Here is a 19102-nt window from a genome sequence, read left to right on the forward strand (position 1 = left end):
GGAGCGCCCGGCGTGCCCCAGGCCTGGGCATACAGATCCAGCCTCTCCTCGAGGAATTCCCCTGATGACAGAAGAGAGACACAGGCATACACAGTGTCGTTATGTGCAATAAGAGATGCTGGGGGCTTAGCGGGGACACCTGGCCTGGCCTTGGTGATACTTTCAGCTGAGCCTGGAGGGTGAGGAGGAGTTGGTCAGAGAGCAAAGGTTCAGGCAAGTTAGCCTAGAAGTAACAGAGAAGTCAGGATTGCTGGAATTTAGAGGGCAAGACAGGATGTCCAGGGCACTGAGGGCTTTTACAACCCAGGTCACAGAATTTGGACTTTATCCCCAATGCAGGGGGGCCGAGCTGTTAGTTTGAAGTCTTGTGGAAACATGCCAAGGTTTACATTTTGGAAAGATGGCTGTGATTTGGGGGAGAGGAAAGGGTCTCATAGACAAGGGCAGAGGCAGGGAGACTGGCTCAGGGGCTCCAGCAGGTACCCAGAATGGAGAGATTCTAGAGGTGGGGTCAGCAGGCCATGAAGGCTCACTGGCCAAGGGAGATGGCGTGAGGCCAGGATATGTGAAGAACTCCATCTAGTACCCACAGAGGGGATGGCGAGCCCACTCCTGGAGTGGGGATGCTTGGAGGTAAGGGCCCGGTGCCAGCCTCTCCCTTTCCCTGGCCTTCCCAGGGCCGACAGGGAATCCCTAGCCCGGAGACACCCTGTCGGGGCAGGCCTGTCTGGATGGCTGGGTCGTCCCCAGTCTACAGGGTGGGATGTGTGGTGTGCCTGCTCCAGGACACGAGTCTCCTGGGCGGGAGCAGTGCAGGCAGGTAAGTTCAGGGGAGCTCCATGCCTCCCTCCCAGCTTCTGGCCTGAGTTGGGGCCCTGGGGAGCACAGAAGGCAAGCCCCTGTGGCCTGGGGCACACAGGGCCATAGGGCAGTTCAGCTACTGGTGGGAATGGCTCCCATCCCATTCCAGGCCTTCCGCAGTGGGAGGTGCCCCCCTCCCCCCACCCGGCTGCGCTCTCTTCCCAAGACCCTCCTGCAGCACCTCTCTGCTTCCTCAGCCTGTTCTTTGCCCTCCCTCATTAAACTGGTTTCTGGGAGAATATGATTTGAATTAACTCCTGGGAGAAAAATCACAGAAACTAGGGAAGGGGGGCCATGAGGAGGGGGCAGTGAGTCATGTTTCCATGTGTATTTTTCAAATTTTCCAATGGGACTTTGGGAAACAACACCCTTCTGGTTGCCAGCTAGGACCTGGCCATCCAGGGGTTCCTGGTTCTCCATCTGGAGGTCTCTCCTTAACTGCTGTGGTACCCGGGCCCAGGCTTTGGGGCTGCTGCACTTCCTGGGACCCGTGTCCCCTCTCCAGTGAGCCATGCTGTCACTGTCAGGGGCTGGGAGGGGGGGGCACAGAGAAGTCTCTCCCGGGGGAACTCCATTCTGTCCTCTGCTATAATTGTAGGGTGAAAGCCCCTCATGTGCCCTGTTCCAGGGTGGACCCATGGGGCCTGCAGCCGTTCTGGCCAACTCTCTGACCCTTGAGAACGACCATCTGCACCAGGGAGCCTGGGCTCCAGGAACCTCCTTTCTGCCCCAGCAGTTTCCTCTCTGTGTCCATCCCTCTTGCTTCTGTACCTGGGTTTCCAGAGGGCCTGTGTCTGGGGGTGAGAACGCATCGACCCCCAGGGAGAGGCCTGCAGGTGGGTAAGAGAATCTACTGCGTGTCCATCCCGTGTGCAGCGCACATCCTGTGCCCTGGAAGGGGTGTCAGAACCCCCATTGTGCACAGGGACTCCCAAGCTCAGCCTTGGCAGCCTGAGGATGGAGGATGAAGGGGCTGGGGGGCAGCCCTCCCACCTCCTTGAGGGTACCCATCTGCTTCATGGGGGTCCTGGACTAGTTGTCCCCCTCCCCTGTCCCCTCCAGGCAGCTGACTAATCCTTCTTGGCATGGCTGCACATCCTGCTCCCACCGTGCCCATGCCAGCCACAGCCCACATCACATGGGCCACATCTGGCTCCCTTTGAGTGCAGCTTCCCCTCCTGTCCCTCCTCCTTCTTTGCCCAGGGGCCTGAAAAGGCAGCACCCCCGAGGACCCCTCTTTTCTGTCCTGTCCCCTCAGACTCTGACTGGCTCACTCCTTCCCCTTTGTTCCACCTCCTCATCCTATCTTCCAGCCTCTAGCCCTGGACAACTGGACTCCATCCTTCAGTATCCCCTCCCCCACCAGATCCTGACTCCTTAGACCACCCTCCCTTCCCAGCCCCCACGGAATAGCCAGAATAGCTGATTGGGAAAGGGGCCTTTTGTGAGGTTTGAGCCCCCAGAGCTGCCCCAGGATGGGGGAAGCCTGACAGTCTGGGGATAAATTCCCCCTAGCCCATTCTTTCTGCCTGTTGCCAGCTTGGGGTGAGGGGGTGGGCAGAGGTGACCCCAGGATCTGGTGCATGGAGGGGTTAGACTGAGCCTGGGCTGGAGGGGGTGCTGAGGGGAGCGGTTTGGCTCACTCTCTCCAAGCTGTCTTTTGTGAGGGCTAGGGAGGAGCCTGAAAGGCCCTCCAGCTACTGGCCTCCCTCCTCCTTCCTCCTTACTTAGCAACCGTGGTTGCTGGGTAAATATTTGCCCCACCAGGATCTGCTGGAGCAGTGTCAGCCCACGCAGCAGCCCTCCCCTCAATCTCTGGGCCTCTCCTCTGCCCAGCTCCTCTCTCCAAAGCCCCCTGGCCTGGACTCAAGACGTGACCCCCACTGCCTTGTGCCGAAGCTCCACTCCTCCCTCATGGTGGACCTCCTCCCTTTACTCACTCTGATCTCTCCCTTCATCCCCACTTGCCTCTGTGCTCCCCTCTCTCAGTCCTGATACCTGGGTGAGACCCTAACCCTGAGCTAGACAGATCCCCACCACATCCTACTGGGAGCCCAGCCTGGCTTTTCCTTCTGCCTCATCTTGGCGCTCACAGAGGCCCAGGACCTCACCCCTCTGCTTCAAGAGTCAGTATGCCCCCACCCCTAAGCCTTGGCTTAGCTCCCTGAAGCTCCAAGGGGATGTGGGAGGTTCTGACGAATACCCCCCGTCCATCCTCCATCCACCATCCCCAGGAAGCTCCTCTTCAGGAAGCCAGCACCATTTTTACCTCCTCTGGGGGTAGGATTGAGGGAACCATGGCCTAAAGGAAACAGATGCCCCCTCAGCCCCTCCCTGGGCAGCCTGAGAGAGCTCCAGCCTCAGCCTGTGCATCCTGTCCGTGCACCCCACCCCCACCCTGCCAGGCCCCTGCTGCCCTGTCCCATTACTTGTCCCTGTGGTGAAGAGCCCTGCAGGGGTCTGGGGTCAGAATAAGGTGGGCTCTCAGGGTGCCCTGGCAGCTTTGGACTTACTGGGCATAGAGGCCAGTGCACTGGTCTGGGGCAGGCCCATGGGCTGGCTTAGGGACAGTGCCACAGGGGAATCTGGGCAGCTGGACCAAGGTGGGTCTGGAAAAGGGTAGTGGCCTGCATGATGCCCTAAGACTACTCCCAGCTCTGAAGTTCTGGCTTCTGGGGAATGAATGATGGACCACTGGGCCTAGCACAGTCCCTTCCCAATCCCTAGGGACCTCCCTCCTGGAGCTCCTGACCTCCTGCCTATCCATCCACCTGCCCCACCTGCAGCCCCAGCCTCTTCTCCGGAAGGGCCCACTGCTCCGCTCGCCCCCGCCCCCCAATCAGGCAGTCTCCAGCAAGTTAACCACCAGTCTCCCTGCCCCACAGAATACACTGGCCCCGACCCGTAGACACCCCCTGGTTTTGGCGCCCCCGGGAGCCTTCCGAGGGAACCCAGAGGGGCTGGGGCCCAGGATATACCCTGAAGCTAAGGAAGGCGGAGCTTCCAAGACGCGAGAGGAGCCTGCCCGGGGTGGGGGGCGGGGGGGGGCTAAAGCCACAAACGCCCAGTAAAGGAGATTTTCGTACTTTGGCAGAGGGCCTCCGCACAAGCCAGGTAGGGGGCCCGATGTCCCCGCCGCCAGGCCGTCCGGGTGAGCGCGGCGTGCCCCCAGGTTTCGGCCCCACCGGCGGCAGTGGGCTCCCGGGCGGGGCGGGGGGCGGGAGGAGGGAATCCTCTTCTGCCTCGCTTCCCGAAAGCGTGCCGCGGCCCTCCGCTCCAGCACGCGCCCTGGAGTCGTGGCGCTTGTTTGTTTCCGTGGCAACAGGGAAAGGAAACCCCCGCTCGCGAGGCCGGGGCGTCCGGCCACCGCGCACACACTCACACACACACTGCCTCACGCGCAGCCGCCCACGCGCAGGCCTGCGTAAGCACCCGCCGTCGGGCCGCGCGGGTCGGGGCGGGACCGGGAGGGCGTCCGCGACGTTCGCGGCTCCTCCCCGCCCCGGCCCCGCCCGCGGTGCAGGTGGAGGGGTGAGCAGCTGGGGGCTGGGGAAGAGGGCCGGAGAGGGCAGTGCGGGAGTTCTGGGATGCGCGCGGCAGTAAGGCGCACTGCGCTGTGTATTTTGACGCTTCCGGGGAGCCTAGACTTGCAGGTGGGAAGACTACCTGGGCCCCCCGGCTGGGTTGGGGCGGCGGGAGTGGTTTGGAGTGTTGAGAAGGAGGTGGAGCGGGGCCGACTCTAGGATCCGGCTGTTGGATCAGTCTTCTTGGGGTCTGGGCTGAAGAGAAGTGGGGTGTAGGCAACCCTGAGGCGGACACCCAGGGTTTGGGACCTGCTTCTGTCACGTGTCAGCTATGTAGGCTTGAGCAAGGCGATTCGCCCGCCGGAACCTCAGTCTCCCCTGTGCACTTTGGGGGATCATGGTGCACCTCAAGGAGATCTGAGAATCTGAGGGTTCAGATGGTGATCTTGGTTGTGAAAGGCTTGTCACTTGGGTGTGAGAGTGAGGGGTTGGCTCTCCACCCATTATCTGCCCCCCCCCACCCCCACTTGGCTTGGCTGGCCTCTGGATCAGCACTGGCATAAGGCTGAGGCCAAGAGTGAGTGGACTTCCTCCACGCATCCCCTAGCCCTAGCCCCGAGCCTGGTGTGTGGCAGCCACTCAGAGAGCAGGTGGGTCCTTCCTTTCTCAAGGTTATGCTGATCACCTGTGCGTGGCTGACTCAGCAGTTCAGCACTTGAGTACCAGACCCAGTGAGCAAAGGACGAATGACAGGGGCCTGCCCTTAGGAACTCACTGTAAAGGGTTTCTCAGACCTTGGTCTTGAATGTCCAAATCATTCCTTCACCCTACGCCACTCCCTAGACCTTCACCCAGGAGTCAGCCCTTCCCACCCCTTTGGGGAGAGCACAGCTGCCCTTCCCCCCCTCCCCCGGGCCTAGGACCCCTCCTATACACCTCCCCTCCCCCTCCCCCTGTCTGAGATTATAGCCTAATGGCAAGATCTTAGCTCTCAGGGTCAGGCCAAGCTGTGTTATAATTCCAGTTCTGCTACTAACCACAGGACCTCAGGCAGGTAGTTCTCAGCTGGAGATTTTGCTTCATAGGGAACATGCAACAATGTCTGAAGACATTTTTGATTGTCACAGCTGGTAGCGGAGGTGCTCCTGGCAGTTAGTGGGCAGAGATACTGCCAAACATCACACGGTGCTCAGAACCTCCTCCCATAACAGAAATCTCTGGCCGAAAATGCCAATAGTGTCAAAGTTCAGAGACCTGTTCAGTTTCCTCATCTGTGAACTAGGGCAATAATAGTTCCTAGCTTGTAGAGTTGTGGAGGCTCACCAAGGTGTTGCACACCTGTGCCCTGCGGAATGCTTCTGGAACTGCTCCTGCTGTCACGCTCCAGCTTCCCTGTGGTCTCTTCCCCTTGCAGTCTCCCTGCTATCCTGACCCCAGCCTGGTCCCCTCCAGCCCGTCCCTCGTCCCTATCTCCGCAGCAGAGCCCCTGCCTCTGTGCCCCACGTGTCCCATGCTTCCAAGCTCCCTCAGGGGTGTCCCTGCTCCTGTCCAAGGGCCAGGCTGCACACCCTCCTGGGCTCTTCTGTACTTCAGCACCTTTGCACAGAATTCCTCTCAGGCAATGGGCCACCCCGGGGCCTCCCACGCATCCCACCAAAGTGGAATCAGAGAGTGAGGCATATCCTGGGTTTGGACCAGGCTGCTTGGGCCAAGTTCTGAGCTCAGCTGTTATTTATTATCTAGTTTTGGGAAAGTGAGTCTCACCTGTGAAACAGGGAAATAATCTCCAACCCGTGAGGTGGTTCTGTGGACCAAGTTGAGAATGTGTGTGAAAACATGCAACTATGAACTTGAGTGGAAAAGTGTAAGTTATTCACTGTCGAGCATCATCTCACTATATTTTTTAATTTTGTATCTGTTTATTTAATAGTGAAGATGGGGAGAATTGTATAGACTCAAAGCTTTTTTTTTTTAAAGATTTTATTTATTTATTTGAGAGAGAGCACAAACAAGGGAGAGCAGGAGAGGGAGAAGCAGATTTTCTGCTAAGCAGGGAACCCAACACGGGACTCAATCCCAGGTACCCGGGATCATGACCTGAGCCGAAGGCCCGAAGGCAGGCCCTCAACAGACTGAGCCACTCAGGTGCCCTCTACATAATTTTTACAATATTTATTTGTTTAAGTAATCTCTACATCCAACATGGGGCTCAAACTCACGAGCCCAATATCGAGTCATGTGCTCTACTGACGATGGAGCCCACTGAGAGACCCCAGATGTCATTCCCTGTCACTCCCCTGCAAAGCAGCAGGGCCAGGTGCACTTGTTCAGGTAGGAGACACTGAGCATCTCCTGTGCGCCAGGCCATTAGCCACAGAGCCAGGTGTTAGGGACACAGATGATCAAGACTTGGTCCCACCTGTCTCTCACAGCACTTTTCCGAGGAAGGGTCATTGAGGGAAGCACGATGTTTTGCGCCCCCCTCCAAGGTCGCTAGTTCTCAAGACAAGTGCAGCTTCCACTGCCCAAACCACCCTTTGGGCTCAACTCCTATATTCTGATAGTACTCATTAATGCTCCAGCTCTCAGGCCTCTGGATTCCATCTGGAATTCATTATCCAGTCCAGAGTCCTATAATGCTCTTTAGCCACCGTGTTCGGTTGTGCCTCTCCCTTGATCCCCCCCACCAGTGGGCAGCTCCCTTTAGGGCAGGCATAGTAGCCTTGCCTCTTCTAGGTGTCCTGCCCATGTTACAGATGAGGAATGGAGCCCAGAGGATTCAGGAGCACATCTGTCATTGTGCTGCAAGTGAGAGGGCAGGATTGGAACCTGGTGACCACCCAGCTACAACCCCACCCCTAGTAGGTTCCCTCCTCTAGACCTGGCCACCCTGTTCTCTCCTGCTGCTTCTGGGCCTGTCAGGGGAAGAGCAGACTGATGGTATTTGGAGTCCACTTTGAAGCTTGGATTTAGGATTGAGGCTTTCAGTAGTGCTGGTAAGGGAGGGGGACCCTTTGGAAAGAGAGGAGAGTGAAATTTGGGGTAAGATCCCCCATCCTTTCTCCAAAGATGGGGAGGTCTGGGGTAGGAAGGGTTAAGTGTGGTTTTGCTTCCCCAGCTGGGAAGGGAAGCCAGGCCTGTCTGGGACTGGGTGGGGTTTGGCTGGGGGGGGGGGATGGTGGAAGGGGGAGAGGGGGCCACAGGGGGGGGGGGTGCTCAGTGCCAGGGGTCTGAGGCAGTGGGAACAGCATGAGCCCTGTCCCTCACGTTTCACTGGCTAACCAACCCACCCTGCCTGCCTCTGCTCCTAGTTTGGAGAACAGAAGAGGGAGAAGCAGAACAAGACTTTTTGTTTTGTCTGGGAAGCTGAGAGAGTGCCACGCCCTGGGGGAGAGGGCTGCAGGAAGGGGGAAGCCATACCCTGGGTCCCTCACTTGGATGCATCCTGGACACTCACCACAATACACACCCATAGAGATGAGAATCCAAGCATCCCCTCCTCGGTTCCCCTCCATAAATACTCAGAGTCCCTGTCTTAACCCCACTCCAACCTCTGTGGACTCCAAGGCTTGGCTCCAGAACCCAGGAAAGAGGACCTATCCCACTCTGCTTCCCTTCAGTATTACAGAAACCCTGACATCCTGGAGCTGTAGGCGTTAGCAACATAATTTAATTTTCTGGATTCTTTACCAGAGAATAAGCTGTGGGAGGCACAGGGGCAGGACATAAAAGCACGTGGGTTCTGGAGCCTCCGCCTGCCACCTCCTAGAAAGGATGAGATGGCCCGTGGGGCCAGGGCCAGGATTATGGGGGGCCAGTAGAAGACAAACCAGAGGAGTCTTTGGTGAGGCCTAAGGATAGAGGCTCCAGAGCCTGGGGTGGGGAAACCTGGGGATCTGGGTGATCCAGTGGCAAAGCAGACCTGGTCAGAGAGGGATGCAGAGATGAGTGCAGGGCTGGCCTTTGCAGCCAGGAAGGTTTTGTGGGGTCTTTGCTGTCCCAGCCCCCCTAGTACTGCCTTTCTGGTTGAAACCAGGACAGAGACCCACCCCTGGGTCGGCCATGCTCCCCCTTCCAGGCCCCTCTGGGAACCACAAGAATCTGGGACCTGGTGTCCTGGCAACGTGATGAATGCACGCACAGCTCTGGTATCTGTTTTAAATTATCCATTAAAATAAGTACAGTCCTGGAAAAAAAAAATAAGTACAGTCTTGGAGTTGGCAGGGTGGGATAGAAGGAATAGAAAGGGGAGGAACCCAAGCAGCCTCTTTTTCCAGTTGCTTGAGTCTGAAGGAAGGGGGCAAGGGATGGGGTGAGTGCCTGGGTCCCACTCTTGGCTTTCTGTGGGGGCATGTAGCTTGGCGCTTGGGCCTAAGACCCACTGCTTGGTTTTGAAGGGCGAAGTTGGAACAGAAGACAGGAAAAGACGGACCTCAAACTTCTGGTCCCTGGCCCAAAGCCGAGGGCTAAAGGAACTCAGGACCCAGAAACTCCCTGCAGCCTGGCTCCCCAGGGAGCCTAGGCATTCCTTCCCCACCCCACCCTGGCACACAGAGATGCTGCTTTGAATGGGCTGCCCACATGTGGAGGGGGGCAGGGGTGACTCACTATTACTATGGGAAGGAGAGGGGGAGCCAGCGGTGCAAGGAGAGTGAGTCACCCCATGGGCACCAGCCTCAGCCCTCCCCCACCTTTCCTGGATCTGCGGGCCTGGCGCTTTCTCTCTTCCTCCGGCCCTTTGCCCACCCACCCGCACCCTTTGGCTGGGCCTTCTTCTACCCAGGAAGGCCCGAGTCCGAGGGGACAAGCGTCGGGGCCGGACCGGGAGCCCGGAGCAGGCGGAATCCAGGAGGGAGAAGCCCCAGGCCCGGCGGGTGCGCAGGGCGGGGTGGAGCCCCACTCAAGCCGCCGCCCCGCGGGGCTCGCCCTTCCCCACCGCCCCCTCGCCTCCCGCTGCGGACGTGCGCGGCCCCTTTAAGAGCGGCGGCCCCTCCTCCCACTCCCTAGACCTATTAGAGCCGCTGCCCGGCGTCGGTGACTCAGAGTGTCCGCGGGAGCGCCGCAGCCACAGCCGCGCACCCAGATCCCGAGGTCCGACAGCGCCCGACCCAGACCCCTCGCCTGCCAGGAGCCCGCCGACAGCCCGCCGGCCCGCGCGCTCCCACCCCGAGCGGTCTCTGCCCTCTCCGGGACCTCTGCCCCGCGGGCAGCCCTGCCACCCTGCCGGCCATGGAGACCCCGTCCCAGCGGCGCGCCACCCGTAGCGGGGCGCAGGCCAGCTCCACCCCGCTGTCGCCCACCCGCATCACCCGGCTGCAGGAGAAGGAGGACCTGCAGGAGCTCAATGACCGCCTGGCGGTCTACATCGACCGTGTGCGCTCTCTGGAGACGGAGAACGCGGGGCTGCGCCTTCGCATCACCGAGTCGGAGGAGGTGGTCAGCCGCGAGGTGTCCGGGATCAAGGCCGCCTACGAGGCCGAACTCGGGGATGCCCGTAAGACCCTCGACTCGGTGGCCAAGGAGCGCGCCCGCCTGCAGCTGGAGCTGAGCAAAGTGCGGGAGGAGTTCAAGGAGCTCAAAGCGCGGTGAGTGCGCCCAGGTGGTGGCGCGGGGTGGGACCGGAGAGGGTGGGCGGACAGTCGCCCTGGTCCCACAGCAGCCGGCCCATAACTCGGCCTTCCAGTCCCCTCCCTCCCCGGAACTGCCCCAGCGGGTGACTGGCAGTGCCAAGGGAAACTGTCAAGACAGGACCGAGAAGGGAGGGGTCTCTGGGAGAGGGTGGTGGATATAGGGGACGGTGGGGTCATCCGGGCCATGCAAGGACTGATGGTAGGCCCACAGTCTGTCTGGGTGGGGGTTGCCAGCCCTTTGGAGCTGAAGGCAGGGGCCTGGGCAGAGGACAGCTGGCCCTGCTAAGTTCAAGAAATCTGGACACTCAGGACACATTGAAATGGGTGAAATGGTCCTGTTAAAACTTTCTTGGCTGACTTGGCAGTGTGCCAACTTTGCCTAGACTGTCTCTGGACGCATAAGCACCCATGCTGGCGGGCGTCCAGTGGTGCTGGAGAGAGGTTACCAAGGCAGGGACGTGGAGGGGACCTCCTTGGCACAACTCTTTCCAGGATTCTAAGAGTTGGGAAGCTCTCCCTCACTACTTGCAGGTCGGGGACCTTTCCTGGGCTCTGACAGGCCCTCTAAACAGCTTGAGGAGCTCCGCTCCCCCGCAGCTCCCACAGCCCTTGGCCTTCTTGGCCCAGGAATGCAAGAGAGGGAGGGAGACCGAGGGCAGAGGCTCCCAGCTCCGGCTCAGGAAGTTGTGTTATACCCAGGTCTGGTGCACCCCCTTGGCCCTCTGCTTGGTGTCTTGGACATTGGGGGCTGCTTCTCCTGGCCTGTCTGCTTGGGGTGAAGCAGATTCAGATTTCCTGGCCAAATCTGAATAATCTTTGCTGTGGCCCATCCACTCAGCCACTGACAGTTTTTTGATCTTCGCCTTATGAAACTGCTGGAATAGGTGACATATTTGAAATCCGGCCGTTGGCCGCTTGAGGCCCCTCCTACCTCACCCATCCCTGCCCCACCCTACCCCACCCTACTTGACTCCACCCTCCTTTCTAAAAAGGCCTCTGGATCCTGGAAGTTCAGGCCCTCTTTTCCTGGCCTCTGAAAATTTGTTTTCCTCTTCTCTGTTACCTCTTTCTCTATGAACACCCCAGCCAGAGAGTACTAGGGTGCTTGAGATCCCTGGGGCAGGGGGCCCCGTGGCTTGATGTCCCCTCATTCCCCCCCTTTCAATCTTCTTCTCCAAACTCTTGCTCTCCTGGGAGCCTCTATGTGTCCAGTGAGCTTTCTGCCCTTCACTGGCCAGGCCCCTGGCCCGGTGGGCGTGGGTACCCATCCCCTTGGGAAGAGTGGGTGGAGACAGTACACACAGACAGGCTGACTTTTTGGAGACACCAGGGACGGAGATCACTCCCGTCTCTTTGCAGTAGTGATAGGAACAACTGAGCTAGCAGGACAGACAGGAGGCAAGATGGGGGCGGGGGCAGAGAATCTATGTTAAATTAGTCTGCTCAGTGACCAAATCCCCCCACTGCTGATTCCTGTGACGAGCTTTCTCAGCAGGTCTTTCTTTGGGGAGGACATTGATCAGGAAACGGGATGAGTAGACTCTGCGATCTCTGGCTAGCCCCACCACGCCAGGTTGTCTGTCTCTGCCTCTGGCCCAGTGCAGCTGTCCAGGCCTGGGCCGCCAGGCGGGTATGTGCGCACGTGGGGCAGGGGCGGGGGTGTTGTGTGTGTGGACTGGTTATATTTAGCCATCTGCCTCTTTCTTCCCCTGTGATCCTGGCTGGGGAGGCTGGGCTTCTGGGAGAGGGGGTGGGTCTGCACACCTGGATCTCAGGCTGCTGGGAGGCAGGGTGGAGACAAAGGGGACTTCAACTGGGGTGTGGATCCCCTTCTGTGTCTCTAGTGGGAGGCCCCAGGATGGGCTGCTGCTTTTTGTGTCTGCTGTGCTCAAGGTGAAGCAGAGAAGAGGAAAATGAAGAACTTGGGAAAGGAAGAAAAGCATTGTCGTAACTCCTCGCACTAAAGCCTAGAGAGAAGGTGTCCTCTGGTTTAATGTTTAATTAGAGCTCAGAGTTCAGGGCTGGGCTTCTGGTTGGGATGCAGAACTGTCTATGAGATCCCCGTGGCAATCCCCGGCCCAGCCTGGTACCTGGACTGCACCCAGGACTTTCGGGTGCCCTCTCATTGGGCTGGGTTATAGGCTCCACGCAGAAACAACCCCCCCCCCAGTACCCATACACACGTTCAGTCTATTCCAGAGTCCTGAAGCATTTGGACCCTAAGTGTGAAAACAAGGAGCAGTAAACACCAGGAAAGCCCACCCCCACCCAGGGTCCAGGCTTAGAGCTGGGCCCCATCCCAAGCATGACAGCTGGATGGATGATTCAGATGCTGCCCCCTCCCTTCCACTCTAGTGGCTTTACAAGAGACAGCAGGACATAGGGTGGAGACAGCAGATGTCTTAAAGGGAGGGTTGGGGGCCTGACTGCCTGCATCTTCTCCCCCTGTCCCCACTGCATCCCGGGAGGCTTTCCTGCCTCCTTCCTTAGGACCTCCTTCCTTAGTCACCACCCCCACAATGGGCAGTGTGCAGCAAGTGGTTCAGAGCCAAGTCTGTTACCAGGCCACTGTATAGGGCTGAGGTCTGTGCCTTCCCAAGTGGAAGTGGTAGAGGAAAGCTGAGTCAGAAGTGGGGAGATCCTAGACCCACAAAGCAGAAGCTCCTCTTCCCCCCGGACGAACCTGGGTGCTCGACAACTTCCTGTATTGTCGGCCTTGTGCAGCCCCAGTGGGGACCAGCAGGGAAGCGTAGGCCCAGGTTCATCCCAATGCTCACTGGGACAGGAACAGCAAAGGCCAGAGAGGTGCAGAGGCTGGTCCTGTGTCACGCAGCAAAAACGTGACAGGTCAGGACTTGAGCACAGGCTTCTGATGTCCAGCTGCGTGCCTGTCCCACTAAGCCTTCCTTTTCCAGCTTAGAGGACAGGTTGGAGGGCCCTAAGGGTGGGGTTGGGTGGCCAAAGGTCATTCCTCAGTCTACTCTGAGACCAGTGGGACCAGTGATGCTTTGGTGGTCTGTTGTCCTGCCAGGATCTGTTGACACCCAGCTTTACTATACCCTGTACCTGGAAAGGCCCAAGACCCTGCCAGGCAGTGGATCATAAGACAGCTCTGGAAGGCTGGGGATTTGGTCTTGAGGCTGCCATGGGACTTGTAGGACGTGTCTACCTCTGAAGGAGGTTGTGTCCTTTGGCAGAGACATAAGGTGAACAGGGCTGGAGGCCTCTGAGGATACCTGGCCCCCTGTCCTCACCTGAGGGAGCCCCTGGTGTGCTCTCTGCTGCCACCCCCAACCCTGATGTCTACACTCTGATTCCAAGGTAGCTAAGGCATAGCTGAACTCAGGGACTGAGCACTACTTGAGCCAGTAATTCCTGATCAGCCTCCCAACTGTTTTCCCGTGATGAGTGCCTGAGTGCCCATGGCTGGTACTTCCCCTGGCTTCCATTCTGAGACTTACCCTTGCATAGGATATGCCCATCAGCCCCAGTCCTGCCGTCCCTGTCCCCCCTGGGATTCAGTAGTTCAGTGTTAGGGCTGAAGCCAGGGACAGCTGGGGGGACAACTGGTAGCCGATGCCTTCCCCTCCCCCAGCCTCCCTCCCTGGCAGCTCCTGCCCGGGTCTGGCTCAGGGGCCTAGCCCTGGGGCAGTTCGGCCAGCTCCCACCCTCTGGAGCCCCACTGCACTGAAAGTGACTCAGGCCAAGTCCAATATTCTTGGAAATGTCTGGAGAGAGGTTGGAGGGTCTCCTAACCCTTAGGTGGTCCACCAGCAGAATGACAGTACGAGTATGGGCCTTCATGTCCTCAGTTCTAGTCTTGGTCCTGCTGCCACATTGCTGTGTGACCTTGAGCAAATCACCTTCCTTCTCTGGAGTTTCCTAGCCAAGAAATAAAGGGGTTAGAGCAGAAGATCTCCAGAGATCCCCCAGGTTCCAAAATTGTACAGTGATGCCCAAAGGGAGAAAACAGTCCTCTTAAAATACCAAGCTGTATATGTTCAAATCAAATACACTTAATGTGAATATAATTAATAGCCAATGCTGTTCTCAATAGAAATATTTCCCACAAACTGGGGTATGAAAAGCATAGACACACTCCCCTATTTCTCAAAGAAAGTTTGTGAGAGCAGTTAATTATGATGACATTACCCCCTTGGTTTATGCTTTGTTTTTATTGCTGGTAAGAAAGGGCACTTCGCTGTCATATGTCTCCCTTCAGGACAGCAGCAAGGGCCGTGTTCTCCAGAAGGACAAGCTAAGTGCCATGGGCCCCATGTTTGGGTGGCAGGGACACCCCGGGAAAGGTGAACAGCCAACCAGGCTTACACCCGTGTTTACAGTCCAAGAGGTGTGGCTGACCTTGGGCCACCCACCCACTCCCCTTCCTGCACCCACTCTGGCCCCACCCCTCCTGAGGCCAGGCTGGGAGGAGGTCTTAGAAGGGGACAGAGTTTGGGAAGGGGGGGCAGGGAGGGGGTGCTCCCTGTCCCTCTGTGGGAAAGGAAGCCAGGATTAATTCTGGCTGGGATCCCAGGCCCCACAGAGGAGCTGAGTCATGGTAGAGGGCAGAGTGGAGAGTGGACAGGAGACCCTGCGCTGGCTTGGTCAGAGAAGGAAAGGCTTGGGGTGGCCTTTCCTTGAGAACTACTGGGGGTGCCCTTGCTGAGTGGCAGCAGGAGGGAGGAGGGCGGGACTAGCATGGAGGACAAGTGGAAGGGACAGAACACGTGTGCCTTGAGGGCTGGGTCAGAAAAGCTGGAGACCTTCCTCTCAAGCGGCCCAGTTTCTGAGCAGTGGAGAGGATGGGGGTTTCCAAGGCCCCCCTCCTCCTGAAGCTCTGAGCTGGCACCTCTGAGGCCTGGAGGGAGCTTCCAGCTTCCTAGGCTGGAGCTGGAATGCAGTGGGACCAGAACCCCTTAGGTCCTCCCACTTCCTTTGCTGATCTTGGGGTGTGGCTCCCACCCCCTCTTGCTGACCTGGGGTTAATAAGCATAAGCCAGCAGATGGAGGGTTAATGCATCCTGAAGAAGGGACTTCTGAATCAGCTTCTTGTGGGGATCCCCTGAATGTCCCTCCCTTTGGCGGGTGGCCTCCCTCCCCCTCCTTCTAGGACATCCTATCTCTTCCTAAGCTACCCGCCCCCCCCAGGCCCCTACTTCTTTTGGTCCATCCCCAGGCCTCAGCCCTGCACTGTCTTGACATCCCAGGCGTGGCTTCTAGAGAGCTAGGCCAAGAAGGAAAGTGGAGTTGGCAGAGACCTTGAGAGAGCAGTTGGTCAGGAAGCCGGCTGCCTGTTGTCCAGGACCCCAGGGCCCAGCCCCTGGCTGTGGCTCCTCCTGCGTTGTTGTCCGTACAATGCCACGTTGATACACCAAGCAGCTGTGACTCAAATCTGGCCCCCTGCCAGACCCAGCGCCTCTGCCAGGGTTGCGTCTGAACATGTCCACAGGCTTCCCGGCTCTCTTCTCGGCACCAGCTCCTCCACCCCAACCCTCTGCCTTTGTCTCCGAGGAGGACAGCTGGCTCTGGATGGGGATCTGAGGGCCCGAACCCCAGGCCTGTGTGCTGGTGGCATGCCCCAGCAAGGCAAGTGGAAGCAGAGTCTCCACTGTGCTGGGTGCGGGTGGGGGTGTCTGTCCTGAGGGGCCTGCCTGGCGCTCCAGCTGGAAGGTGCTCAGAACCTCAGGGGGCAGGGCTTGGAGAAGGCTCCAGGGCTTCACAGCGCAGGCAAGAACACGCATTCCCCTCGGCTCTTCTCTTGAAGGTCTCTTTGCAGTGAGGGGACCGGTCCTCAAGCGCCACATGTCCCTCTCTTCCTACATTCTGCCCTTACCAGAAAGTGGTGGCAGACCCACAGACCAGCCAAGAAACCAAGTAGTAGTTCCTTCTTGGGGTGGAGAACATCCAAGCCCATGGCTGCGCACGGGGTTGTGGGAGTGTATTTGGGTGGTGTCACTCCTAGAACGGGGAAGCAGAGGTGGACACGTCTCCCAGGCTTGCTTTCTGGGTGCTGGGGTGCCACCCTTGTGCGCCCACCCCCAGCACCCACCATTCCCACCAGCTCTCTTCCTCCCTGCCCAGTGTGCACCATGCCATTTCGGTGCTCTGTTCCTCTCTCCTGTGAGTGTCCTCAGGTGAACCAAGCCTTCCCTGGTCCAGGCCTTGGTTTCCCCGGCTGTGAAAGTGCAGGGGTGGCCCAGGAAGAGGCCCAGCCAGAAGCCTGGAGCCAGGGAACTCCTAGCCTGCAGGCATTCCAGGCACAGACAGGAAAAGCCCCAGACCTGAGTGGACAGTGCATAAACCACCAGGTGAAAAACTACAGGAGAGCACGCTTGGGAGGTGGGGACAGGTCCCCAGGGCAGGTCTGGGGTGGGGCAACCCAGGGGAGTGGACTTGGATGGAGGGTGGGGGAGGATAGACTGCAGGGGAAGAGCTGCCCCAACAAAGGGAGGGGTGGCTACAGGAGCGTCCCTCACTGGCAGAAAGTCAGCTTTGCCCAGGATCTGGAGTCAGGGGCTAGAGTTGGGAAGGAGAGGGAAGAGCTGTGGCCAAGCTGGAGGGCAGGGACTCTGTGGGGCCCACACAGCCGGCCCTGCCCTTCCCTGCCACAGGGGGCGCCCTTCCCTGCAGAGCTCAAAGACCCTGATCTCCCCTCCCCTCCTTCCCCTCCTGTCCTGAGGTGGCCCAGCCATGGGGAACTCTGTGTGCCGGTGAGGCTGAGGGGCTGAGATGGGGCAGGAGGGACTGGGAGGGAGCCCCTGCAGGGCTGGGCCTGCTCCCCCAGGCCCCTGTGGCCCTCTTCCCCTCCCCCTGCTTCTTGTGAGGATGGCCAAAGGTCTGTCCCCCTGGTGTCTCCCTCAACCTGTGGAGGAGGAAATGAGGGCACAAGTTGCCCCTAGCAACAGGCCCCAAACAGGCCTGGGCGGCCTGGCTTCCATATCTGGCGTCCAGGCTGGGCTGAGGAGGGTGACTCAGAGGGCGGGCCAGCACCTGGCTTGATGCCCACCCAGCCCCTCTGCTGCCCCTGAGGCCCGGCCTGCAGTGGCCCTGGAGCCAGCCTTCCCTGCCCCACGGCATCCGTGCGGCAGACCCCCAGCTCCCTGTACCCTGCCCTCCCCTCCCCTCTCTGTCCCCCCTCAACGGGATCTGCCAGTCGTGGGAAGCGTCAGAAACAGGATGCCCAGCCCTGCTTCCCTCATGAGGCCACTGGGATGCAGCCACTCCCGTGTTTGGTGTTTGAGAAACCTGGACATGAGGGCTTGGGCAGGACGTGGGCAAAATGGGGGTCTCCCCTGTGAGTGCTAGAGGATTTCCCAACCCCTACCCGGGTATTGTCTGCCCGAGGATGAGTCATCTACAGCCCTGTTCCCGCCCTTCTCAGCTCTCGCAGGCCCCAGTGGCCCTGGCACCTGAGGTGCTGACCGCGTAGCCAGGGTTGGCTTGGGGTCCCTACTGGGTCTGAAGACCCCACATGGGGGCCTAGTCCTAGGCTGACAAGCCAAGGGCAGAGGAAGGAGGGGCACTGGGCTCTGCACCACACCGCCCCCCAGCCATCTTGGGGTGTGCATGTGGCTCCCTGGCCACAACTCCTGAGGGCTGAGTCATGAGCCTGTGGGTGATAGTGGCTTCTTCCCCACAGATGGGAGCTCCTCAGCCTCTGAGAAAACCACCAGGGCCCTCCCCACCTCCTCTGTGCTGGTGGTTTCCCTGCTGTGGCCTCCTGGAGGGAAAGGCACAGAGCCCCCATGTTGCTTTGGAGGCTGGGCCAAGGGGCAGGGCCCTTCTGGCCACTCTGCTACCGGTTTGCTACCGGCCCTTGGACATGACTCTCTGTGCCTCAGTGTCCCTGGTCACATGGTGCTGGCGCCTGTCTATTAGGCCACTACACAAGACCAAGTGAGCGAACACTAACATTCAGAGCAGTGCCCGCTGCATAATTGTGCCATGGGACTGTTTGTTGCCATTGAGTGGTTATGGTCACTGTCCTTCTCAACACCACCCCCTCAGGGAGGCTGACAGGGCAGGGGTGCCATGGCAGGGAGGCCTTCTGCTTCCCCAGCCTGAGGAGGGCAATGCAGGGCAGGGTGGGGTCCCTGGGCCACCACTGCCTCATACTGGCCCTTACTTCCAACCCAGGCCCCTCAGTATCCTGAGTAAGGGAGGAGCTGAGCTGCCCCCCTGTGAGCTCCTTCCAGCCTGCAGGCAGGGGCAGCAGGAAGGGCATAGGCCTCCAGGGTGGAGAGGCCTCTGTGGAGCAGGCCTGACGCCCTGGAGCCGGCCCAAGGAGCCGGTGTCTGCTGTGCGGCTTCACTTTACTGGCGGTTTCTTCTTCATTCCTCCCCTTGCAGCTGGCTCAGCTTCGGAAAAGTTTTGAAGTCATGGAAAGTTGGGGCTGTGCTCCCAGTCAGGGGCTGGGCCGGATGGCAGCCAAAACCTGAGCTGGGTTTTGACTTTATTTTTAGCTTTTCTGGCTGAGACGGAGGAGGGGAGACATCCTCCAGTTCTGGAAGGGCCTCTTTTTTTCGAGGGAGACAGACACTGTGCGTCAAAGGGCTTGTTCTAAGGTGTGGCCAGTGGCTTGGTGGGGGAGCCCCCTCCATGTCTCCAAGGGGCCTTCCCCTACCCAGCTGGGTATCTTCGTGTCCCCCTTGTGGTGGAGCCCGCTGGAGACCTGGTGACTCCCATTTGGAAAGTCCTGAGCTGTGGCAAGAGTTTATTTGGCTATTTGGCTAAAGCTCTCCCCAGTTTGAGGAATAGGGAGGCTTGAGGCTGTAGTCTAGATGGACCTGGAGGCTCAGAGTAGGGCTGAGCATTCTCTCAAGTTCTGAGAAGGCCTGGAGGGGGCAGCTGGAACCCCTGTGCTTGGCCTCGGTCAGGGGACCCAGACTGAGTCTGAGAAATGGAAGGGTCAGTACCATACCTGCCAGTCCTCATCACTGAGTTTTAAGCACAGAGTCCCCAGTGTGTACAAGGGGCCAGGAGAGCCTCAACCTGGGAAGTTAGAGGGATGCATGGACCCCAAAGGCTGGGAGACTGGCTGTCCCGTCCCTGCAGGGAGGGAAGCCTGGTTGAATGGAAGGTAGG

The 19102-nt window shown here is 59.0% G+C and overlaps 1 protein-coding gene across 4 annotated transcripts in view; it reads left to right on the top strand.

Moving 5' to 3' along the window:
• LMNA (lamin A/C) overlaps positions 1-19102 on the top strand; it is a 39333-nt gene that overhangs the window by 12353 nt on the left and 7878 nt on the right. The window contains exons 1-3 of one of the 4 annotated variants that reach the window (XM_072732513.1): positions 8469-8533; positions 8783-9259; positions 9393-9970. In XM_072732513.1, coding sequence (XP_072588614.1) covers positions 9615-9970 — 356 coding nt within the window. In that variant the 5' untranslated portion in view covers positions 8469-8533; positions 8783-9259; positions 9393-9614. Of the gene's footprint in view, positions 1-4310; positions 4515-8468; positions 8534-8782; positions 9260-9392; positions 9971-19102 lie in introns of those variants that run through there. The other 3 variants (XM_072732514.1, XM_025997295.2, XM_072732511.1) reach the window with 3 other exon arrangements.

Source organism: Vulpes vulpes, chromosome 13 (assembly GCF_048418805.1).
Source record: "Vulpes vulpes isolate BD-2025 chromosome 13, VulVul3, whole genome shotgun sequence".
Classification (NCBI taxonomy): Eukaryota; Metazoa; Chordata; class Mammalia; order Carnivora; family Canidae; genus Vulpes; species Vulpes vulpes.